Below are 25,639 nucleotides of genomic sequence, written 5' to 3' on the forward strand. Positions count from 1 at the left end.
TCTTGACGTGCTCGAGCGTGTTGAAAGTCTAGTCTTGCGTTCGATCAAAGTAAGTGTTCGTAATCTACTCCTTGTGATCATTCGCCATCTCTTTACTACGTTTTTCTCATCTGGTACACCTCTTTGATTGAGGCCAAGTTTTCCTTTGACAGTCGGGAACTGTGGGCCTTCTTGTCTACAACTTCCATTTGAGATCCTAACCTGTCGACGTATTTCAATCAATCGTTTGCCGGTTGCTTCGTGCTGAACGTCCTGTTTGCAATCAGGTTGTTTGGTACTTCACATGACTCAAAAACAGAGGGGTCCTAAATTGTACTAGTGCACTTTATGCACTGAATTTTTTTGTAGTCTATCGCAGCTCACCTGCTCTTGCATTTTCTGTCAATTCCACCTGGTTTGGGAGAACCAAGTTAACATGCCCCTGTAGTCAATTTAAACGCGAAGATTTCTTTCGCAGAAACCCTATGCAAAGTAAATCTTACAATTTTGAAAGTCTTCATACCTATTAGTCATGCTCTTATAGCTATCTGCATCATTAATTTGTTTTGTTTAAAGTGTTTCCTGGTGTTCCCTGCCAGCAGTATTTTTATTCTCCCAAGCAATGATTAGAATTGAGTTATCTCCTTCCGCTTCATAGAGAGAACAGCAAGTCAAATCTATGTCAAAATGAACTCAAACGATGTTGGAGGATGTCGTGTTGACGTCAGAATGTCATCCTTAGACATCATTATGACCTCACCTTGACCTGCTTGTTCTCCTTGGGCTAGGTCACTTATGCCTATTAAGTTGTACATTGAAAATCTTTCGGTGTTTCAGGATGTTCAACTGCCTTATCTGCCGAATCCACACCCCAGGTGTAACGATGTGCTACACCAAATGTCAGCATTTTTTCCATCACAAGTGTCTACAGGAATGGATTGCTTTGTGTAGCGCCACAGGTAGAGGAGAAATATGTCCTGTCTGTTGCCGACCTGTCCTGATTGAAGATAGTATTGTGGTTCAAACTTCCCAAGAAGACTGACTTTGTCTTAATAGAAATGTAAAGTACTTCTGATCTTAATGCATAAAGGTACTTTATAAATTTTCACTCTATATGTACTTATTTACCTCAGTATAATCTTAACATTTTTAGGTAAGAAAATTTAGTGTCTCTAAACAGATACAGCACGGCACACTTTTCATGGAGTTGATCTACCATGATAATTAATTGCACTTTTCCTGGGATAAATTTACCATGACAATTAAATTGAGTAGAGCTTTGTGGTTTGTCAACAACAGGCCAATTAGAATTTGACAGAGTTGAAGAGAGAAATTTTACACACATTCTCTGTTTTAACTAGTAACTGACAAATTTTAAAACATGATGAATAGACCACAAAAACAATGTATTCACTTTCTGGGCTGCAGGTGAACGAAAGACTTTTACATCCAATATATGGAACCATTTACTGGAACTCAAATGTTGTTAACAAACAGTAATCAAACCCTCCTTGACATAATGTGTAGACGGACAATAAAGGTCCAAAGTTTGATGACTTATTACATGAACCAAAACATTACTCAACACAAAATGATGACACACATTCCTTAAGTTAAGATTTCAGGCAAATAAATGATAGTAAATAAAAATGCAGTCATCAAGTTTCTTATCTTTTGTGATTGCGTTTCACTTCTGGCCTCTTGAAGTAGAAGAAGAAACCGGAAAACAGACATCGTAGGTGGATGACAATGAGTCTCCATGAGTCCTCTGTTCAGTTGCTCAGTCCATTTCAGATTCAGATATTTGTATTCCTACTAATCATCCTTCAATGTAAGTCGTCTCAAGTGTGAGGCATCTTCCAAAGGCCGTGAAAAGCCACCCTTTTCTTCTGATTTATAAATAACAACCGACTTCAAAGAATTGCCAACATCTTATAAGACGGATGATCCAAACTAAGAAGGTAAAAATTTGGTTAAACTGCAACGTTACTAGAAAAAGAAAGGGAAAGCAGTGGGCTGACATGAATCAGAATAATGTATTGTGTAAGGTTTTGATCATTGTTCATCAATTTGCTTTTCCATCACCATGTTTCTTGTCTGTTTGAGTACTTTTGCTTGTGGAAAAGATTCACCTGCCTTCAACAGTACATTTATAATGTAGATATTTAAACTGTCTTTACCAGAAGATGCACTAGCTCCCAATCATTTGTCCTTTGTATTTTTATTTGGTGTGGACTCTGAGTTTCTTTTCAAACCGAGTGTTGTCTGCCCTAATCTTGTCCAACAACATTCAGGGCTAGCTTGAAAACGAACATCTTGTTACATTCCTTTTTGACCTGTGTTAATAGAGTTCTAGGGCATGTTTTTTTCAATGTTTCTTATGTTTACCTGTCGAAGTTATCTTGGCCCCCAGCTTTCCATTGGGCTTTTTTTATATGTAATATGTGGCTGTATTATGAAGTATGTGTGTTTCATTCACCTTGTATGTGCTCTCATCACCCATGTCGCATAGCCACCTGTGCAGCGTCAAACTTTCCTCATATTAAAATGAAACCCATTCAGTAATCTAGCACTCATTTCACTGATCCTCAACTTGGAAACATGTCTTGAAAACAGAAAGCTTTAAGGTGAAATCAATTATTATTATTTGTGTCATCTCCTGAAAGTGGTGTACGTTACCAGTCAGAAATTGTAAATCAGGTAATTTCTTTTTTAAATTAATTGTTTTTGTTTTTCTTAGTTCCTAGTTCCTTTCTAGTGAGCTTCCAAAAATAAGACAGTCTGATGGGGTCTTAGTTTTTGCCATCGCTCTAGTTTTTTAATTTACAGGCGTGAATAAAATTCACTGTTAGATTAGACTCTCCTGTGCCAAGTATAATGTGGTCCCTTCCGTTGCCAATGCCCAAACCGCCGCATAAGACGGCGGGGTCGGTAGCACGTCCTCGTAGCACGTTTGTATCGCTTGGCGCGCTAGCAGCGCGTGGCTGCCGCGGTCGCACGTCGCAGTCGCATGTGGATTGCAGGATTGCCAATCGTCCCGGGACGAAGCTAATTTTTTTTTTGTATTTGTCCCGGCGCGTAAAAATTATACATGCATTTAAGTATGTCCAGTTTATTATTACTAGTATCTCGCTGTGCATTTGAGTTCTGGCTTTCTGATTTGATAGATGTGCTCGAAAGACGCCATGGTCCGCAACAGTTTGGTATTCCTGGAACTATTAATTTCGCCTCCGTTGGCCTCCGTTCAACTTTGGCGCGCCCTAGAGCCACTTTCAAACTGGCTGCAGTAGAAGGGTGAAATTTTGTACCTTGTCATGAGACGTACACAAAGTAACATGTAAGCACTAAGCAGTTGGGTGGGTCAGTGATCCGAATTATTTATGATGGGGGAAGTTCATGTAATCGAAACCCCAGAAAACAACAAATCCTTCAGGATGATACATTTGCTGAATCTTTAAAATGTTTTCACGATATCAAAACAGAAGTGATACCTTAAGCCCAACTTCTTTCATCCATCATCCATTCGAATTAGTTCAGTGCAACATACAACCTAAATTTAACAGCCTGACGGCCAGAAGGCACATGTAAGCAGAATGTCAGTAACGCGTCGACGACGTGTCACAACCTCCAGAACGAAAGCTAACTCGCATGCGAGTCCCACCCTACTTAAACACCTGAAATAGGTCGTAAATATCATTCCAGGCTTTAAAAAGAGCAAGAGTTAAGCACAGTTAAGTCGACCAGTCTGCAGGTCTGCAGCCGACGCCGCCACTTCAGGACTGCGAATAAAGGCGTCCCCTGTGCTCCTATTCACAGTTCAGACGCATATTCGCAGCACCGTGACGTCACACGCGGCTCGTGCCTAGAACTTGACATAAGGCGCAGGTACTTGTGCTTTGCTTTGTTTGTATACGTACGTGCTACGTGCCACTGTAGCCACAAGATGCAAGATCAAATTGAGGTTGTCTCTTTAACGGAGGCCGATTTATTTCGGCTTTCTAATTATGTCGACGGATTGATTGAATCTAGTGAACGTTTCAAGGACGACGGAATCCTGCTCGTACGTAAATAGTCGCTCAGGAAATATTTGTGTTTCTTTTCTATATCTAGATTGAAGTTTTGCTGTAGGAATGTTCTATTACAATTGATTTATTAATTTCATATTGTAACTCTCACTCATAATTTTATTTTTTTGTCTCTAGTTTGATGTTGCTGATAGTTTTGGCAAGGGAACATCGCTGGAAGAATTTTTCCAGAAGTACGGAGATGAACTAGAGGACTCTTTGAAGAGGATAAATCCTATCCATGTACCTCAAAGCAACAAGTTTTACGGACACATGGCTTTCTCTTCTACAGTACTGGACCAAGAAGAGGTCGAATCCTGTGTTCGAGTTTTGGATACACCATCAGAATACGTGGTTTCGCCCAGTAATTGCTGGTGAGTAGAATGAAGGAGCCTTGAAGTGTGATCCGAAGCTATTTTGTATGAATATTAATGCTTTCCAATCTCTTGTGAGAAAATTGCTTAATAAAACATGAGGAAAATGTGTGACAAGCAAACCTACACTTACTTGTTGTGGAGGTTACATAAAAGTTATATCTTATGTGACACAAACTTTTGTGACCATTAGCACTAGTGTTCACAGTATTACCTTCTTACTGCTCTTACTACTAGAGATAAAAAATTAAAAATAAAACAAAGAATTCATGGCTTTAAAATTTTTGAGACTTTAATGACTTTAAGCAGTATTAAAATAGTTCTGTACACACTTGAATACTCTTAATGATACCAGACGTTAAAAGGGGACAAAAGGTCACTGCTTGATTGGTTCAGTTAATCTTATCTTATCCTTTTGTTCAGACCTGTTCTTTCCTTTTTCACAGAATTTTGTTTTACTCTTTTCAGCATGTCTGCAATGAATAAGAATGGTGTCGCCGGGCTGCTCTCTCATTACTTTGATGAGATGATTCCGGCACATGCTAGTTATCCGCCTCAGTTTCTTTGTTATGATAATCTCAGTAAGTTGCGCAAGAAAGCAGCAGCCAAGAGCAGAACTTTCAACAAGACTAAAAAAAAAGTAGAATCATTCATATCCGTTGCTGATAAGGCTGCTGAAATGTCCCGAATACTAGATAGTGCAAAACGCAGGAACAAAGAGGAAGCATCATTAAGTGGCTGCTGTTCTTGCTGGATGTGTGTCTCCTCTGATGAGGTTCTGGTTGAAGAGGAAGATGGTCGGGGACTGAAGCCTGCCCTGCAAGAGACAGCAAATTATTACAGAGGGAAAGGATTCATGTATGCAAGTGGAGTAAATGTACAGGCAGAGAAACGAAACAAGGTCTCTGCAAATTTCTCCCTCTCTTTTCTGTATCATCTTACATTTACAAGTCTTCTGGAAGGATCTTTCCCAGGCATCAATTGCCCTGATCTTTTTTTTGGTTTCATCCACTCGTTCTTTCCCATTCACATCAAAGATCTTTCCCTGTGGAGTGTGAGTTTTCTACACCATGGATATCCAAGACTGTGGTATGTAGTTCACTTGAAGCAACTTGATCCAGGAAGAAGAGGACAAAAAAATCTGACTTTTTCACAAATTGATCTGTGACAGATTTGTGGTGCCTCAGAATGATGTACATACAGTCACAATTTTGTTTGTCTTGATTCTGGGTAGTTTCAGTGAAAATCCACCAAGGAAAAAGTTAAAAGTCAAATAACTAATTGTTATTATTAAAATTTCCAGAAAAAAGAGGTCATATGGCCTGCATGACCCCATATATGAAGAAATTGTGCCCAAAATATGAAAAAGTGTAGGAGATAAGGTGACTTGTGTCTTATTGTCAGAATTGTGAAATTAAATAAGTCATCTTATCTCCTGAATGGCCCTTAAATTTAAAATGGCTATCATGATTAAAATAATGCTCTACAACATTCAATCTAGTTTTCCCTGCAATAGCTTCTGCTTCCTGGATCACCTATAAGGCAACGCTGCCTTTGGAACCGTGCTATTTCCCTGTAAGTCTTGTTTCAAAGTTAATGTGGACCTGTTTTCCTTTTCCTTAGGATTGTTGTTCCTCCGTCTTCTGTCGCCAAGCTGCAGTTCTTCCTGTCAAGGGAATTTATTGGCTCGGGGCATGGTTCATGTGTCGGTATTCTGGGACACAAATACCATGTACCTACACCCTCATGGTTGAAAAAGAATGGCATACCCTTTAAAGTGGTGAGCTTTCTCTTATTATTTGCATTCTTCTTCCCCACATGTACTTGATACTTTGGAAAAACTTCATTTTTTTCTCAGGTTATCCAGCAAAGAGGCCAGGGTATTATTGTTGCACCGAATGCAGCTCACATGGGATTCAACTTGGGCCCAAATGTGGTCGAGTCTATCAATTTTGCATCAAGAAGCTGGATTCCATTTGGCATTGTGTATCCCAAATGTACTTGTATGTGAGTATTCTGAATTTTCTTTTCATGTTGATTCTTCAATACTGTTTCATATCTTTTTAATGTTTAGGGCAGGTCAGGTACATGCAGACCTCTCTACAATTATAAGTACCTTTTCTCCGGACATGCTTCCAGCATACCTACATCAGAAAATTCCAAGCACAAAGGCACAGGCTCATTTCAACAAGTGTATTGTTTATCCCCAATTGTGGAGGGAAGCATTTGTAAGTCTTTTTTCATTCTTTTTCTAACAAAGCAGAATTTATTGTATTGAAAAAAAAATTCCCTGCTTCTTGTAATTTTCCCCATCATTATGTCATCGCAAAGTGTAAAAAATTACTTATTATCTTTTTAAAAGTACTTGTGTTACAAGTCTAAGTTTAGAGGTTTAAGCTCCTTTCTACGTCATCAAGTCACACCCTTAGGAAACTCAGAAACTAATGGGGCCTTCAACGTTGGGAACAAACACATCTACTAGTTATTTAACTTTAACTGCACTGCAAAATAAGCTTCCTGTCACAAATATTTTGACGAAATCTAAGTTTTATGTTACACTATTCTTAAACCAGATATAGGCTTGACAACAAATATGTAACACAATTTATTTGCATTACAGGAGTCTGCTGGTTCCATAGATGTTGAATGTCAGCCACTTAATGCTTCTGAGGAAGATGGTCCCACCGTGAAATGTTATGTTAGTGTGAAAATTGATGACAATACAAAAGTTGCCAAGGTGCCTCTGCAGCCTAATCCCATGAAGAAATTTCGCAATAGAAAGGCCATCATTTGCCCAGTGTGCTGCACAACATACAGTGGAGGACAAAAGCAAAGACTATTTGATCACTTTAAAGCTGCCCACTCCCAACTGCCCGACGACAAAAGAAGAAGAATGGAAGGCTTGCTTAAAGCTATGTTTCCTGAGTGGGGAACGAAACTCCCCAAGAAGACTTGTATAAGGTGTGGCAAGTTAGTTGCTCGGTCCATGAATAAACACCAACAGAGCAGCGCCTGTAAATTGCCTGAACATACATGATGGTTGGGTGTGTGGGTGAAAACGTGTTCCAAAATTGATTAAAATGATAAATTTTATTCACTTGTTATTTTAAAGTACAATATTCTTTTATTACCGACAGCATGTTCTAAAGGTCTGTGTTATGAACCCCTAAGTGAGTGGTTCGTCTAACATGGACTGATGTATGTATGCGCCTAAGGTATAGGGGTTTAGGTAACTTCAAAACAAATTTCAGATCATTCCGTCAAAAAACTTTGTGTGGCAGATCTTTCTACTAAATGCTTAATTTCAATGAAAAAAGCCTACTGTGGCTAAATGGGTGGGTAGATTTGGATGAAATTTGGTGTGTAATAGTTTCCTACCTAGTACTTAAACGCCCTAAATTTTCGACCACCACAGCCAATTGGTATAGAAGTTTCCATTTTCACCCACACCTCACCTTAATATGTAGATTAGTCCTGCTTGTGACCTCTCCACTACAGATTTTCCTAGGTTTGCACTCACCAAATATGTCAGAAATATTATCTCTACTATTTATTATCTTGGTCATTTGTTCATTTGGAACTGAAACTATGTTGTAATATGTCAGGAAGTGCAAATTTCATTTGAAGTGATGATTTCAAAATGCATAAATGTACTTCTTAAATTTTCACCGCATTTATACTTATTATCCTTTTGCAAATTCTAACCATTTTTGTATAAGAAAATGAATTGGCATTGAACAGTTAACGCACAGAAGCACAATATTGTTAGAGTTTGGGGCGGAGAGAAGAGAGGCACGTCTGCACTGTTTGATGGTTTATTGCCGATTGAAGCCGGGCGTACAGGGGTGGTTCTAGTGGGGTTGCCGGGGATACCGGGTAGGGTGCCGTCGCGATAGGGTGGCCACATGGCCGACGCGGATACGAGGGGAACCTCTACATTATCCTCCCTGTAGTACGCGATCACGCGCTCCACTCCGTCTTGGACCTGTGACAGAACGCAGCCGACGGCGAAGTTCGACGCGTCGCAGTCCAGCACGAAGGGGCCGCCATTGGGGTCCGGGTAGGCCAGGATCGGGGCCTCGGTGAAGGCGCCGCGCAGCAGGTCGAACGCCGCCTGCGCCTCAGTCGTCCAGGTGAAGGGGACGTCATGCGAGAGCATCGCGTTGAGTGGCGCGGCGATGCCGGCAAAGTTGGGCACAAACCGGGCGTAGTACTGCGCGAGGCAGACGAAGCTGCGTAGCTGCGTCTTGTCCCGCGGTGTGGGCCAGTCCCGGACTTTGTTGGCCTTGTCTGGAGCCGAGGACACTCCCTTGGCGTCGATGACGTGCCCGAGTTACTCCAGGCTGCGGCTGAACAGGCTTCACTTCTTCGGGTTGAGCAGGAAGTTGGCCGCGCGCACGCGGGCCAGCACCTCGCGCAGCCTGGACTGCGCCTCGCTGAAGGTGGCCCCCGGGATGACGATGTCGTCCAGGTAGACCTGGGACAGGCTCCGCGGCATCAGCCGGTCCATCAGCCGCTGGAACGTGGCGGGGGCGTTGCAAAGGCCGAACGGCATGCGCTTGAACTGGTACAAACCGTGGCCGGGCACGCAGAAGGCGGTCTTGGGGCGTGCACGCGGCGCCAGGGGGATGTTCCAGTAGCCCCATCTCAAGTCCAGGGACGAGAACCACTGGGCGCCCTGGAGGGAGTCCAGCGTGTCGTCTATCCGCGGCAGCGGGTACGCGTCCTTCCGCGTCACCTCGTTGAGCCGGCGGAAAGTCGATGGCGAACCGGGGCTTGCCGTCCTTTGTGACCAGGATGACGATCGGCGAGGCCCAGGGTGAGTCCGACTCCTCGATGACGTCCTGGTCCACCATCTCCCGGATGCAGTTTTCCGCCGTCTGCTGCTGGAGCAAGCCGAGCCACCTCGGTGCCTGCTTGATAGGCGCCGAATCTCCGGTGTCGATGTCGTGCTCGACGAGAGTGCAGTGCCCGATCTCACCGCCGCACGAGAACACGTCCTAGAATTCGAGGAGCAACTGCCGGGACACGCGCAGGTCGCCGAGGTGGGTGCCGCGGGGTGCCGCGGCGCAGTGTCAGCGGCCGGTCGGAGTCGTTGCGCACGGTCACAGCCAAGGCACGGCCGTCGCCGTCGGCAAGCAGCGTGCTGGTCACCGTGAGGCCGGGGAACGACGCGCACCGCGTGCGCAGCACGCGCACGGGGGCGCCAAACCAGAAGCCACGCTCCCGCGATGCCTCAACGGGTCCACACGTGAGCTCCCTCGGTGCCGCCACGGGTTCACACGGGCGTTCCCTCGGTGCCGCCACGGGTTCACACGGGCGTTCCCTCGGTGCGCCCACGGGTTCACACGCGGCATCCCCCGACACAGCGTGGCGACAGTGTGCCCAATGCCGTCTCTGACGCCTTCCAGGACGACTCGTCGGACTCGGTGCCGGCGATGACAGCTGTCACGTAGCAAGGGCCGCGGAGCCCATTGCCGGCCTCTGATCTCCGCCCCTAAAAGCACCGCTCCGTTCCGGTGCGCCCGCCGAGTCGAGCATAGGCAACCCGCTCGCCCCCGGTGCGCGCGAGTGCTCCTGCTCCGGATCGAGCGATCGAGCCGATGCCACGCAGAAAGCAACGACCAAACCACCGATTGCAACCAATCACCACGCGGCGCCTGCGTGAGGGGACTGCGCCTCCCGGAACCGGTGCCACACGTGTGCAACGCCCACCTAGCGCTGCCATTTACGCGATACCGACGCGGCAGCCCACCGCCCACGCCGAGCAGCGCGGAACCGCAGCTGGATGCCCGAGGCGACAGCACAACGACTCAGTGACAGTGGCCAGCCCATAGGGCTCGTCCGACAACCTGGACCTGCATCCCCACGCACCACAGCCTGCACCGCGAGGCCGCCAAGGGCGGCGCCAGGGAGCCGTTTAGGGGGCACTTCCGGGCACTTCCCCCTCGGCTCCATCAAGCAGGACACACAGCTCGACTTCGCCAACTATGTGTCCCTGTTCCGCGGTCCTTCAGGTGCGCGTCACCGACACGGCGCGACGCTTGCTTTCATCCCGCGCGTGACGGCGATTCGCAGCATGCTGGCGTGCTTGAGGTCCGCGAGCTGGTGCAGCGGCGCGAGCCTGACTCCATGCTGCACAGGTAAAACTAGAGCGTAGCTTCATTAAAGCGTACAAACTTCGCAAAACTATACGCCCTTCTAGAAGCCTCAAGGGAATTCCCCCCCCCTCCCAAATGCAATTACGATTGGAGGAAAGGAGCGGACGAGCTCTTGTGCGCTGCAAGAAGGGCGTACAGACTGCACGCTTCGCAAAAGGCGTTACTACGCCTTAGTTTTACCAGTGTGCGGGCGCAATGCTGCCTCTTGTTGGACGGCTTTGCGCACTTCATCACGGACAAGGACAACTACGCCTTCGTGAGCGTTCCCATGTCGCCGGACGACGCCACATGGAGCCAGCCCATCGCCTCCACCCAACACCTACCACACGGATCATCAGCTCAAGGGGAAGTCCGCGGTGGAACTGTACAAGCCAGGTGTGTGCCGCAGTCACCAGTGGCGGATCCAGAGGCGGCCTACGGGGGGGGGGGCAAAGTGGCACTTTTTGCCTACTTACAGGGGCAAAGTAGCACTTTGTGCCTACCTTTCAGGCGGCTATCTAGGGGCTGGGGGGGGGGGGGCAAAAACCCATTGCCCCCCACCCCCCGGTATCCGCCCCTGGCAGTCACCGCGCTTTCGTCTTTGGCAATTGTTGACGGTTGCTGTGGCCTGTTGCCGGCAGGTGCTGCTAGCGCTGGCTACGGGCTGCCGCTGCGTGGAGCTGGACTGCTGGGACTGCGACGACGGCACCCCTCTTATCTACCACGGCCCCACGTTCACCACCAAGATCCCCGTGGTAGAGGCCAGCAGAGAGTCAACCTTCGCAATGTCCCCCTACCCCGTCATTCTGTTCATCGAGAACCACTGCTCGCTGCGTAGCAGGCGCGCATGGCGCACATCTTCCAGGTAAGTCGTAAAATAGACTAGCACGTATTACAGCAGCTGGATTCTAGACAGAAGCAACAATATTTGAAAATGTTGAAATTTAACCTTTATCTTGGTTGCTTCAGTCGGTGTTCGGGTACTAAATGGTCTCCAACTGCCGTCGTTCTCGAAGCTGCGCAACACGATCCTCATCAAGAATAAGAAGCTGTTGGACGTGCCACCGTCGCTTGGGCTTCCCTGCGGTCACGCGCCTGTCCCCTCAACGCAGCGGGGTCGCAACGCCCGCAGCGCGTCCAGCAGGCAGCCATCAGCCATCAGCCTCATTCGTCCTCTCCTAAACCACGGACGGCTTCGTCAATGACTTGACGACGATGAGGAGAACATCCAGAGGCCACCGTACCAACTCCGTCTTGAGCCACGACAGTACGCCGCAGACGCTGCATGCACAAGATCAACGTGGTTGTGGTGCCCGCCCCCCATCCACATCGACTATGGGGCAACCCCACGAAAGACGAGTTTGGGCCGCAGAAGCTGAAGAAGCAGTCGCCAGGGAGCTGTCGGATCTGGTCATCCACGACAATCAAGAACAAGTCCCCCAGCGCCTCCTGTGTGCCGGGGACGCCGCCATCAACGGGGCAGGAGGCCGTCGCTCTCGGGCAACGCGGTCGCAGTCACCGTGGTGGATCCCACGCGCACGGGCCGCGTCAGCCCCTACCACCCCTGCTACAAGAGCAGCTCCCTCAACGAGAACAGCGCCAAGAAGCTGTGCCGCAAGCAGCCCATCGCCGTGCTGGCCCACACCGAGACCAAAGCTCATGCGCACCTACCCCGCACCTTCCCGCGGCCGACATGCGCGTCGATTCGTTTCTGGTGCTTCTGCCCAGATGTTGGCGCTCAACTACCAGACCGAGGGCCATCTGCATGGGCACCTGAACTAAGCTGTGTTCGAGTCCAACGGGCGGTGTGGATTCGTGATGAAGCCACCGCTCATGTGGGGTCGCTCCCACGTGATGTACCGCCACTTCAACCAGGACGCGACAACAAGTTCGACGGGCTGCACTCATCGTGCGTGTCGCCGCACGTCATCTCAACGCGCTGCTCACCAGCGTTTCAACCCATCGGCGCATCGAGGAAACGCCCTTTTGGCACACAGAGGCATTTCTCAGTTTGGAGTCGAGCCCGCGTTGGCAGCTTCGTGAGTTACCCGCCAACCAGTGTTAGCCAAACGACGTCCTGGGCCCACTGCAATTGGGCAACTGGTAGCGTGAACTCATTGTATAAGCCCGTGCCTCCACTTTGGCGTAGGTAATCGAAACGGCTCGCGTACCGCGCACTCTGTCTCTCATCTAAAGTGCTTCAAAGTCAACGACTGATTGTAATTATGGAACACACCGCGTCCAGATTGCGCCTATTCCGAGGCTTATTCATACCCAGCCAGGTCATTCCCCGGGACCCTGCCACCGCTAAAGTCTGTCTCTCTCGCGCTCATTGGGTGTCCAGTGTATAGGTGTGAGAGAGATAAGAGCAACGAAACGTAGTGCGGAATCAGTCTACAGAGTGACGCAGCTTCGCCACTGCATCCGCGCATCCTTGCAGTGCGCCAAGTTGGATGTGCGGTCGGGATGCGGTACATCATGTCCAGCAGGCACGTTTTTGTAGCTGTTCTCTGCTGGGCAGCTACGTAATGCGTGTGCGAGAAAGACAGCGATGGAACCCCACCGCGTAATGAGCTGGACATGAGGGTTCAAACGCCTACCGTCACTTGGATAGGCAACCCAACGGACAGGGCAAATGCGCGGATGCGGGCTAGGCGCTCTTTCTCTCTCGAATTCCCACGGAGTGCAATAAAGAAAAGGCTAAGAGCGACGGAGCCTTAGTTCGCAACAAGCCTGATTGTTTCTAGACTCGAACTACTCTAAGCTTGTGGTCTAGCCCGTAATGGTAACTACGGTGGGCAACACAACCGATAAGGCTACCCGCACATTCCAGGCGGATGGACCACCTTTTGCTGCCGTTTCTGCGCCCAGTTTCCCTTGCTACCATGTTTTAACTTGTTTTTTTTAAATTATTATTTTCGTTGCATGTGCCGATAACTCTGCTCTCTTTCTGTCACTACTACTTCCTTGCAGCCTCTAATGTGCCAGAATCTCAGTCTCCACTTTGCCATCAATTTCACTCGTCAATAAAAAAAATAATTTCAAGACAATACCATTCATTTTTCTACCCAGGCACTACCGGTTAAATTCTGCCCAAAGAAGTTTCTTGTAGACGGCGATTTGCTGAAGAAAAGGCAAGGTCATGAAACGTATGAAAAGTGATCCAACGTTAATCCCCATCCTTTGACCCACTTTCAATCATTTCTCTTTAAAGCATGGCTACCTCAGTGTTCTTTCACATCAAACCTGAACGCTTGAGTTTTGTTAAAGGTGCTCCGTCTTTCCAATGGGAAAGCGAGATCTTTGCTCTGTAAATGGTAACTGCTTTAGAATTTCCTGATCTTTACAGGTGCCGTCAACAATGCGTTCTCGGACTTCTTCAGTAGTGAAGGAATTACATTAAATTGAACATGAAAGACCATTCACAAAAAACATTTATTAGAATATCACATGAAATAAATATTTGTTAACAAGGAAGCATTCTTTAAAAATATATATACACATATATATAAAGAGGGGCACAGGTCTTGGGTGACATTCAAATTAGTAAATAATAATGATACATAATAAGATCAGTGGTTACACACTGCCACTCCAGTCAAAGGTTCACTGTCAGCCAGCACCAAACTTCACCTCTTATATTACAAATGGCATGAGTGTGTCTTCCTTGAAACCATAATCAGAGCAGAACAAACACTTTCTTTTCCACTTAAGACATGACAGTGCCCTGTAGGAAGTGGAAACAAATAGCACACCAAGCTGCATCAGCACAAGTGCTAAATTAAAAGAACACAAACGCGTTGGACACCCAAATTAAGTGAGTTTGAATTCAAAATGGATGAATCTAACACGTCAATTGCAACTAATCCTCAAAAGGCTTGAAAATTCTTTTCCTCAATTAAATGTCAATTACAGCCAATAAGAAAGATAGTATGATAAAGAAATTGGCCAGCAGCAAGTGTAGCCACATCCACTTGTCACAGCACTCCCCTTGACTATCAAGTCAAGTTGCAATGAACAAAAACTTTTTTTTTTTTTTTTTTTGGCTTGGGTGCTGTCTTCTGCAAGGACACATTTAATGTCTATCACCATCCCATACAACACAACACTTCAGTGGTACTTCAATTCTAAAGAACCTACTGTATTAACAACAATTAAAATTAATAAGACAATACTATTACAAAATACAAACTTCAGACCATAAGCTGGCCCTGAAATAGAAAAGAAATGACCAAAACCTCAAACATTTATTCAATCGCTGTCTTCAGCATCATCTTCATTGACGTTCTTCGGTAGACGAAGCCCATGCTTAACTGCTGCCATAACCGCGTAAGATGTTCTGCGCAGGAACTGAGCCAGAGTAATATGATGGTCATCTAACAACGATACTGCCAGAGCAACAGTTCTGTCATTCAGAAGAGCTTTCCACTTGCGTCCACCAGTTACAGGCTGCAGCCTATCAATAGCAGTTTTATCACACCATGCTAGGTGCTCCAGCTGTACGAAACCACCTGCAATCAATCAAAAGGAGGGATAAAATTGAGGACAGAGATGTGGTGTGAAGTGAAAGAAGGCCCAACTCGTTAGTTTTGTACAAAACAGAAAAAAAACAGGGAGGAAAGATAATGTTGTTTTCAGTATTTTAAATAAATGTTTCAATGCAAAGGTCAAATAAATTCTGGAGGTGACAGACATTTACATTGAATATGTGCCACTTAGGTAAAAATTTCATTGTAATGAACTTACCAATTAGGTGATATGCGTTGGGACGGTTTTGAGGAATAACTGAGGCAATGGCATGATTATCACTTTCGGAACAGTTGTTAGTCCTGTCTGGGACACCATAAACACACAGCTCATGTCTCCGGGGGTACCAATATCTTTGGAAATGTTCAAACAAGGGCCACATTTCATCATTCCAACCATTGGCCTCAACCTCTTCCCAAATTTCTTCGACACCTGCCCAAATGAAGTTTATAGGAAGCATAGGAACAGCACACAATGCTGCAATAGTTGAAAGGACAAACTCATTATCCATGGCAAGAGGAGTCAATCCTAGTAGTCTTGCTGTTGAACTGAGATCCTGTAACAAAAGAATAATTATTACAAATGTATCCACCAAACGTTTAAAAAAATATAATATGCCAGATTTTACGCACCACGCCATAATGCCACAAACAACCTGCAATTCTTGCCCGTGGGAACTCAAGCTCCCAGGCATGCATTTCAGCCAGTTCAAAATCACAGTGGACTACCTCTGGGTTTAGATTGGGGGCAAGAGTTTTTAAGAATGCCAAAACAGTGCGGTATGCAATAGTTGTCCGAGAAGACATTAATACTCTTACACAACAAACTATCTGAAAATAAAGAAGGTATTTGTTTAACTTTGGTTAAAAGAGCAATGATGCACAACAACCAGACTTGCAAATAAATATGCACATGTCTCTTGGCAAAATGTATTAAAAGAAGATGCAACAACAATTCACAAACATTCCAAGGAACTCACATTTTGTCCATATTTTGTGACTATATTGAAAATTTGGGCCATTGGAGGCTTTTTAGAGCGCTTCCTGAATGTGCCATCAGAGTGCAACTGTCTCCTTCCCTGAAGAAACTGAAGCATTCTGCCTGATGCAAACACCAAAGATAGTGTTCTATCATGAGGAGCTCCAATAACTCCACGGAATATCATGTCATTACCATCAATGGTTTTGCATATCGGTCTCATGTTTGGATCATTCAAAAGCAAACCTAAATGGAGTAAGGTTTTTGGAATTTTTGGATAGTTCTCGGACCTTGCTAAGTACAAGGCTGATTTCATCCTTGCTGTGGTGAATCGGGATGCAAGCTCGACATTTGGAGTTCTGAGAGGAAAAGAAAAGAAATATTAACTAGAAAAGATCAATAGTTCATTTCACACATTTAGTTCATTTCACACATTCCTATGTTCTGCAAAACTTGATGTTTCTTACGATGTGGATCATTTTTTATGAAAGAAGGGGAAGAAGACTTAACTTATCCGTACTTTGAATTTTTGGTTCATTAATGAGCCTAAGAATTGTTTTCATCATACCATCAAAGAGTTCGACTCTATTTTACAGTTTCATAAAAAAATCTACATGGGAAAAGGGTGCAACTAAAGTAAACTCCAGTTAGACTAAATTTTACCAAAAGTACTGACATAACTCACTGAAGCCCACATCACTCTGTTTCAAATATTGCTAAGATTCATTAGTACATTTTAGAGTGTACATTCAACAACCTAATGCAGTCAACCAATTACCTAATTTTCCATTCGTTAAGCAAAGTCTTGATTTTCTTGGCGAAGACGTTGTGTTTTGCTTCTTGAATCATGTTCCGTCTCAACTCGAAGTCCTCTTCAAGGAGCGGGTCTGGGGCATGGTTGTGAGGTTGAGAATGGACTAGTAGATTTGTGGCTAATGAAACATTGGCAGTACCAAAACAGCCCAAGCCAGTCTTCCTGTACAAACGGCAGCGCAGCCGAGCACGAGAATTTCGTACTTCCCGCACATTGTAGAAGTAACCATCACCACAATGGAAAATGAGGGAACCCTCTTGTCGACCAGCAAATGCCTGCACAGGCCTGCCTGCCATAGTCAACAAATGTATCACTGCAAACAGAAAAGGTACAAACTATCAAGTTCTCAACCCATCCAAGATGCTACTTCGAAAAGCGAATATATGTCACAACCCAACCTTCTTGAAGGCAGTCAGTAGCACGTCAGTCTTTGCAATAGAACAGCAACTAGCCGCCACAGGAAACTAACAACGGCAGTAATGGTTGAAGTCGCGCATCCGTCGTAAAATAAATCAAAACTTCCCAAAATAACCAGGCCTGGACTCCACGAAGCGACAAACTTCAGTGCAAAAGACAAAAGCCATATCTAAACATGTTTCTGCGCCGAGTACGGTTTGGAACACCATCCAGCATCCATGTCGAACACTGAAAGGCGCCGTTATTCGCAGTGCAGTGTCGTCTGTCTGTTGTCAGACTGTTTATACTTGGAGGAACCTTTTCCTCTCAAGGTTTATCACTGTCGTGCTGATGTGACTGCAACACCGCATGCGTCTTTAACATGTTAAACTGATTTGTTTCCCCTTTCGTAAGTGGCCTAAGGAAGTCACCCCATCCAAGGTCAAGCTTTGATGAGAGCAGAATGAAAAGGAAAAAACGGGGGGGGGGGGGGAATTTGGCCCCAGTTGTTGATACTGTTTTGAGACCGATGAATAAGGATTTCATTGACATGTTATGATTGTAAAGACTGTTGAAACTTATATTTCACACGACCTGCACTGCCGTTATCAATAATAAATTAGATTAATACCCGACTCAACTGTTAATGTCACTCCATTAACTTCCCACTGGTACAATCAAAGATTCTTAAGTGTTCTTGCACCAGAACAAGCAGCTAATGGAGTCACTTCACCATATCTATGATCGGCAGTCTTCGTTAATCTCATTTTAAGACAAAAAAATTAATTTGATAATACAGAAGTGGCCATGAGAGAAAAAGGAAAAATGGAGACAAGGAGTCATGTTCAGAACAATTATGTTTTATTGAACCATAATGAATATGGAACAAAATCACACAAACCAGACCAACTTAAACCTTGAAACAAGACAAAAATGAGAGTGGTCAGATCCAATCAAAATACTAAGCGTAAGGAACGCAAGTCATTTAAAGCAAACAATAGAAAAAGAAGAGTTGTCAGATCCAATTGAGATAAGCTTAAGGAATACAAGTCATTAAAAACATACAAGACAAAAATGAGAGTGGTCAGATCCAATCAAAATACTAAGCGTAAGGAACGCAAGTCATTTAAAGCAAACAATAGAAAAAGAAGAGTTGTCAGATCCAATTGAGATAAGCTTAAGGAATACAAGTCATTAAAAACACACAAGACAAAAATGAGAGTGGTCAGATCCAATCAAAATACTAAGCGTAAGGAACGCAAGTCATTTAAAGCAAACAATAGAAAAAGAAGAGTTGTCAGATCCAATTGAGATAAGCTTAAGGAATACAAGTCATTAAAAACACACAAGACAAAAATGAGAGTGGTCAGATCCAATCAAAATACTAAGCGTAAGGAACGCAAGTCATTGAAAGCAAACAATAGAAAAAGAAGAGTTGTCAGATCCAATTGAGATAAGCTTAAGGAATACAAGTCATTAAAAACACACAAGACAAAAATGAGAGTGGTCAGATCCAATCAAAATACTAAGCGTAAGGAACGCAAGTCATTGAAAGCAAACAATGAAAAAAGAAGAGTTGTCAGATCCAATCAAGATAAGCTTAAGGAATACAAGTCATTAAAAACACACAAGACAAAAATGAGAGTGGTCAGATCCAAACGAATTGAGCTTAAGGAATGCAAGTCATTAAAAACGCACAAGACATGAGAGTAGTCATATCCAATCAAAATACTGAGCGTAAGGAACACAAGTCATTAAAACAAATCACAGGAAGCAAAGTGGCGAGTGACATAGAAAAACAAATTAACTTTCTTAAAAGAAAGGAAAAGTACAAAAATGTTCATTCAGAACATTGCTTTAAAACATCAAAAAAATAATTTTGAACATTTAAACATGAACATGGAATAAAATCAAGTAAACAACAAAACCAATGTAAATTTTCACAAGAAAAAAATATAACATTAGTACGATTATATCAAACTAAGATATAAGCTTAAGAACTAGAACTCATTAAAAGAGTGGTAGATCAAATAGAGACTAGGTTAAGAAATACAACTCAATTTAAGAAAATTCAGCAACAGGGAATGATCAACAGAACAGATCTACAGGTATAGCGGGTTCACTCTGTCGGGGTCAAAATCGCACCCACAGCTGGGACAAGTCTTCGTTTCCCGGTCCTTTTGGCCCTCCACATTCATCCACGTGGACAGGCACTGTTCATGAAACATATGCCCACAATTTGTGTTAAGCATCTTACCAGAAGCCACGTCTTTGCAAATTGGGCACAAGGTTGGCCCAGAAGCAGGAGCTTTTGCCTTGGGAGGCCTTCCTCTCTTCTTTGGAGCACTAGTGGTAGTACTCGCAGCCTTCGGTTTCGCGGCAGGACGCTTCTTCGTACTAGGCAAGTACTCTGGGTCATTCTTATCGACTTCAGGCCTCTCAGCATGAGACCTACGGAAGTCTGGGGAAAGAGACCTAGATCTGTGACGGACAGCAGCCGAGCGAGCACTGCCATTGGGTCCGCCCAGAAAAGAAAACCGACGAGGGGGAGAAGATGGGCGTGCTCCTGAACGTCGATCATTTGACTGGCATCTCCTTCTCGAGGGTGGAGACTGTGATCTGGAGCGAGCCCTGCTGCCAGCAGAGTGCCTCGACTGGAACCAACTTCGAACTGGAGGTGAAGGACTCCTCCTCCTCTTTGAAGATGAAGGGCCTGGAGATGGTGACTTCGAAGGCGGCCTGCTGGCAGCTGCAGAAGCAGAAGTTCTGCCCAAGCGCTGTCTCCAGGAGGGAAGGGGTGATCGGCTCCTCCTTCCATCCATGAAACTGGCACCTGCAGATGGGGATGGTGACTTGGAACGGGGCCTGCTGGCAGCTGCAGAAGCAGAAGTTCTGCCCAAACGCTGTCTCCAGGAGGGCAGGGGTGATGGGCTTCTCCTTCCATCCTTGAAACTGGCACCTGCAGATGGGGATTGCGACTTGGAACGGGGCCTGCTGGCAGCTGCAGAAGCAGAAGTTCTGCCCAAACGCTGTCTCCAGGAGGGCAGGGGTGATGGGCTCCTCCCTCCATCCATGAAACTGGCACCTGCAGATGGGGATGGTGACTTGGAACGGGGCCTGCTGGCAGCTGCAGAAGCAGAAGTTCTGCCCAAGCGCTGTCTCCAGGAGGGCAGGGGTGATGGGCTTCTCCTTCCATCCATGAAACTGGCACCTGCAGATGGGGATGGTGACTTGGAACGGGGCCTGCTGGCAGCTGCAGAAGCTGAAGTTCTGCCCAAGCGCTGTCTCCAGGAGGGCAGGGGTGATGGGCTTCTCCTTCCATCCATGAAACTGGCACCTGCAGATGGGGATGGTGACTTGGAACGGGGCCTGCTGGCAGCTGCAGAAGCAGAAGTTCTGCCCAAGCGCTGTCTCCAGGAGGGCAGGGGTGATGGGCTTCTCCTTCCATCCATGAAACTGGCACCTGCAGATGGGGATGGTGACTTGGAACGGGGCCTGCTGGCAGCTGCAGAAGCTGAAGTTCTGCCCAAGCGCTCTCTCCAGGCGGGGGATGTTGAGCTTCTTCCAGGACTTGGGTTGGAAGCCAGGAACGAGTCTGGAGCCCCAATGGTTGATAACGCCCTCTTCTTAGGGCCAGCCAAGCGAGCTGGAGGAGACAGAGACCTCGAGCGGTGTCTCAGCGGCTGGGTATCCACTTTGAACACTGGACGAGGAGACTCTTCTTGGAGCCAAGAATAGTCGGGACGTGGAGACCTGGATGGAGAGGGCGTTATGTTCCCCGCAGTGGGCTCATCCATGAAGATTATGTCTGGAGATGGGGACCTAGCCCTTGGAGCAGGGTGAGCTGCGGCTGACAGCCTCTGCACGAGTGAAAAGAGATCTGAAACAGAAGAACACAGAACATAAGATACAGAAGTTCAAACTTTCTGTCACTTTTTTTTTCCCAGGACCCAATGGTCAAAAGTTTAAATTTGGTTAAAATTTGATCAATGGTAGATAAGTTTATATCCAAGGTTCAAACCGTGAACTCCCATAAGCTTTTGAGTTAGAGGTTTATGTAAACCTTTGGTCAATGCTCCCAAATTAATCCCAAAGAGATCCACACTTATAAAGCACAATTTAAAAGAATGACTAAGATGTAAGCAGAGAAGTCAGAAAGCTCTCACTTCAACGTACCTTCAGCTCGCACACACACCATGTTGACTGAGGCTGGCATTCCTTCAAATTTGAGTGGCAGGCTGCAAGGCACAGCGACATCAAGAGGAGCGGCTGGTGCAGCAACACTGTAAAAAACAATTTGTTAAATATTGTGTCTTAACAAGGCTAACAATTTGGGTATTTGGCAAGAAGCTGCGGAGAAGTTACTAAATGAAAAGCAGCGGTGACCAGTCCGCAATTGATAAATTATGAGCCATTGACAAACACAAACAGCAGCTTATAAATCTCCACCATCAACAAGCAGGAAGCATTGAAACCCATCTTTGGATAATGGAGGGTTCCTCCGGAAAAGATTGTAACAATTAATTATTGAAGAAACAAAGTAAATTATTTGTGAACTTGTAAGGCCCTCCTGCACATTGAGAACACTTCGTGTAAAAAGGTTTTGAGACCGTTTCTAAGTAACCAATTGATAAATAAGCAGGGTCCTAACAAAACAGCACAGCAAATGAGTTTCAAAACAGAATTTTATTTACCAGTTAACGGGAGCACCAGGTCTCTCCACTGTGGCAGAGACTGTGGAAGCAGGGGCGCTCGCAGGTGTGGCAGCCACTGTAGCAGCAAGGGCGCTCGCAGCTGTGGCAGCGGCTGTAGGAGCAGGGACACCCCTGTTCTCGACTGGGTCAGCAACACTGAAAAAACAAGAAAAAACAACAGAGGTCAAATACTACATTGTAACAAACAGCGAACGACTGTTAACTCCTACAAAAATGGATGTCTCTTTCACAGTAAGTCAAGACAGGAGAGTATTTATTCGACATTCAATGTATAACAAATTAACGCAAATGAAAGAAGATGTACATTGTCCTTGATGAAACAGGCAGAAGGCCCTCCTGTACATTGAGAACACTTCGTGTAAAAGGTATTGAGACCGTTTCTAAGCTACCAATTGATAAATAAGCAAGGTCCTAACAAAACAGCACAGCAAATGAGTTTCAAAACAGAATTTTATTTACCAGTTAACGGGAGCACCAGGTCTCTCTACTGTGGCAGCGACTGTAGAAGCAGGGGCACTCGCAACTGTGGCAGCCACTGTGGAAGCAGGGGCGCTCGCAGGTGTGGCAGCCACTGTGGAAGCAGGGGCGCTCGCAGGTGTGGCAGCCACTGTAGCAGCAAGGGCGCTCGCAGCTGTGGCAGCGGCTGTAGGAGCAGGGACACCCCTGTTCTCGACTGGGTCAGCAACACTGAAAAAACAAAAAAAAAAAACAGAGGTCAAATACTACATTGTAACAAACAGCGAACGACTGTTAACTCCTACAAAAATGGATGTCTCTTTCACAGTAAGTCAAGACAGGAGAGTATTTATTCGAAATTCAATGTATAACAAATTAACGCAAATGAAAGAAGATGTACATTGTCCTTGATGAAACAGGCAGAAGGTGTATAAATTCATGCTAATGGCTTCTCCACTTTAAAGTTATAGCAACCATTTATTGGAGACAGAAAGTTCCAAGTTTATTATTGTTTATAAACAGTGTCTGCCAAGAGAGGAGACAAAAATAAAGAATTAAACTTAGAGGGCTTAGCAAAGAATTTAACTCGTTACGCAACGGATGAAGTGCAGCCAAAAAAATATTAGATCATAAATACAATACAGTCTAACATGCATAACGAAACAGCTGTTATACTAACCTGTGATGGGATGCACTTCTCTCCCGTTCCATCCTCTCCCGCTGCATCCTCTCCTCTGCAATTCTTGCCTGCGCCTCCAGGCGTCGCCGCCTAAGCTCCTCCATACCGATATCCATTCTGAAACAACAAAAATTTCAAGTTAGAACTACAACTTCGATGACATGCTTAACAAGGAGCACCAAAAGCAACTGAACACATTTGAGTGAAGTATTTTCAAGTGAGTACCACAAAAGTTGGTGCTACTCCACTTATTAAAAAGGGGAACCAGAAACCAAAGCAACACATTGGAAAATGGAAACTTGGGAAAAAAACAGGTCCTACTGAATACATAACTTGATTCAAAAGTGTACTTTCTTGGACCTGAAGTCAAAACATGCCACATTGGCCGAAATCCAACCTCTCACTCCGTGTGAGCAGAGGCAGTACAGATGGTAAGCTAGGAACACAAAGCAAAATTGTGACAGATTTGGTTATAATCTTCGTCTGTGTGCGAGGTTACGGTCTACTTCTGCCAAAATGCCATCTTTCGACTTCCAGTCCAATAACCATTGAAATAACGTGAGACCCGCTTTCAAAATTCATTAACAATAAAAGAGCGAGTAGGTGGATCATGATAAAACAAACGTGCACAGCTGGAACGAGTGCACATCTACCATCCCCTTGCCCAAGAAGAACAGTGGTTGAAGGCGTGGATCCGAGAAACACAGGTGACTTCGTACCAAAGGGGCCGACTCCGCCAAAAACTGGGTCAATTTTCACTCAAGCCTGAAATCCGCTCAACGCGCACGCACTTCCTCAGCAATGGCGAAACAAACGTGGCCGAAACCGCGTCCGCACCACGGAATTAGCCGCGTTTGCTTTCTCAGTGAGAACGCAAATGCAAAATGGGGGCCCTAACCTGACCGCAAGCAGGACGTTCGATATAAAACGCCCACCCAAAAGTTTGATGCAAAAAAAAAACACGACAGGAATGCATAAGAATGTGAACAGATTGCCCCGAGCCACATGCTTCGAAACCACTCGAACGGCGCAGTGGAGCACGCCAAGAGGCATCGATTTCGAATGAACGCACCGGGCAACGATGCACCGATGAGCGCGAATGGACGGCAAACTTCAACTCATTGACGAGAAGAAATAAGCAGGCCCACTAAACATGAGGCTCCCATTGAACAGCTTAATGAATGTACCTTTTGACACACACAACAAGCGGGCTCACTTGGATAACCTCAATAATTAGTAGTTCAGAATTAAATGAAACGGGACGACTAGATCCACGAGATGATGAAAGCGAAGTTAAGGGAGGATCGGTGATCAAGGAAACTAGACGCTGTGCCCCAAAATGTTAAAGATCGCTCATTAAGCAGCAGATTACAAAAGCATCTTACCTCGACCACGCGCTTTCACAGAATGAAGGAGAGGAGGAAGTTCACTGAAAGGGGACCCTCAGTCGGAAGCGGAAGAGTTACGTGCGTTCTGAAGGTACCAACTGTTGCGGACCATGGCGTCCTTCGAGCACATCTGTCAAATCAGAAAGCCAGAACTCAAATGCACAGCGAGATACTAGTAATAATAAACTGGACATACTTAAATGCATGTATAATTTTTACGCGCCGGGACAAATACAAAAAAAAATTAGCTTCGTCCCGGGACGATTGGCAATCCTGCAATCCACATGCGACTGCGACGTGCGACCGCGGCAGCCACGCGCTGCTAGCGCGCCAAGCGATACAAACGTGCTACGAGGACGTGCTACCGACCCCGCCGTCTTATGCGGCGGTTTGGGCATTGGCAACGGAAGGGACCACATTATACTTGGCACAGGAGAGTCTAATCTAACAGTGAATTTTATTCACGCCTGTAAATTAAAAAACTAGAGCGATGGCAAAAACTAAGACCCCATCAGACTGTCTTATTTTTGGAAGCTCACTAGAAAGGAACTAGGAACTAAGAAAAAAAAAAACAATTAATTTAAAAAAGAAATTACCTGATTTACAATTTCTGACTGGTAACGTACACCACTTTCAGGAGATGACACAAATAATAATAATTGATTTCACCTTAAAGCTTTCTGTTTTCAAGACATGTTTCCAAGTTGAGGATCAGTGAAATGAGTGCTAGATTACTGAATGGGTTTCATTTTAATATGAGGAAAGTTTGACGCTGCACAGGTGGCTATGCGAGATGGGTGATGAGAGCACATACAAGGTGAATGAAACACACATACTTCATAACACAGCCACATATTACATATAAAAAAAGCCCAATGGAAAGCTGAGGGCCAAGATAACTTCGACAGGTAAACATAAGAAACATTGAAACAAACATGCCCTAGAGCTCTATTAACACAGGTCAAAAAGGAATGTAACAAGATGTTCGTTTTCAAGCTAGCCCTGAATGTTGTTGGACAAAATTAGGGCAGACAACACTCGGTTTGAAAAGAAACTCAGAGTCCACACCAAATAAAAATACAAAGGACAAATGATTGGGAGCTAGTGCATCTTCTGGTAAAGACAGTTA

The 25,639-nt window shown here is 45.3% G+C and overlaps 1 protein-coding gene and 1 long non-coding RNA gene across 2 annotated transcripts; both read left to right on the plus strand.

Moving 5' to 3' along the window:
* Positions 1-1,087, plus strand: LOC117652788. The gene is made up of 2 exons (XR_004588180.1): positions 1-49; positions 817-1,087. It is a non-coding gene; the product is annotated as an uncharacterized LOC117652788 (long non-coding RNA).
* A 4,977-nt stretch (positions 1,088-6,064) lies between these two features.
* LOC117652666 lies at positions 6,065-7,454 on the plus strand. The gene is made up of 4 exons (XM_034397749.1): positions 6,065-6,197; positions 6,276-6,424; positions 6,497-6,645; positions 7,038-7,454. The coding sequence occupies exons 1-4, from the start codon at positions 6,178-6,180 to the stop codon at positions 7,452-7,454; spliced, it is 735 nt and encodes a 244-aa protein (XP_034253640.1). The 5' UTR covers positions 6,065-6,177.
* The last annotated feature ends 18,185 nt before the right edge of the window (positions 7,455-25,639 follow it).

Source organism: Thrips palmi, unplaced genomic scaffold (genome assembly GCF_012932325.1).
Source record: "Thrips palmi isolate BJ-2018 unplaced genomic scaffold, TpBJ-2018v1 HiC_scaffold_7, whole genome shotgun sequence".
NCBI classification, from domain to species: Eukaryota; Metazoa; Arthropoda; class Insecta; order Thysanoptera; family Thripidae; genus Thrips; species Thrips palmi.

Bases quoted from the DNA above. Each gene is read 5' to 3' on its own strand.
- LOC117652666 (XM_034397749.1), top strand. From the start codon at position 6,178: ATGGCATACCCTTTAAAGTG. The intron at 6,425-6,496 runs GTGAGTATTCTG...TGTTTAGGGCAG, and splicing joins TATCCCAAATGTACTTGTAT to GTCAGGTACATGCAGACCTC. The intron at 6,646-7,037 runs GTAAGTCTTTTT...TTTGCATTACAG, and splicing joins AATTGTGGAGGGAAGCATTT to GAGTCTGCTGGTTCCATAGA.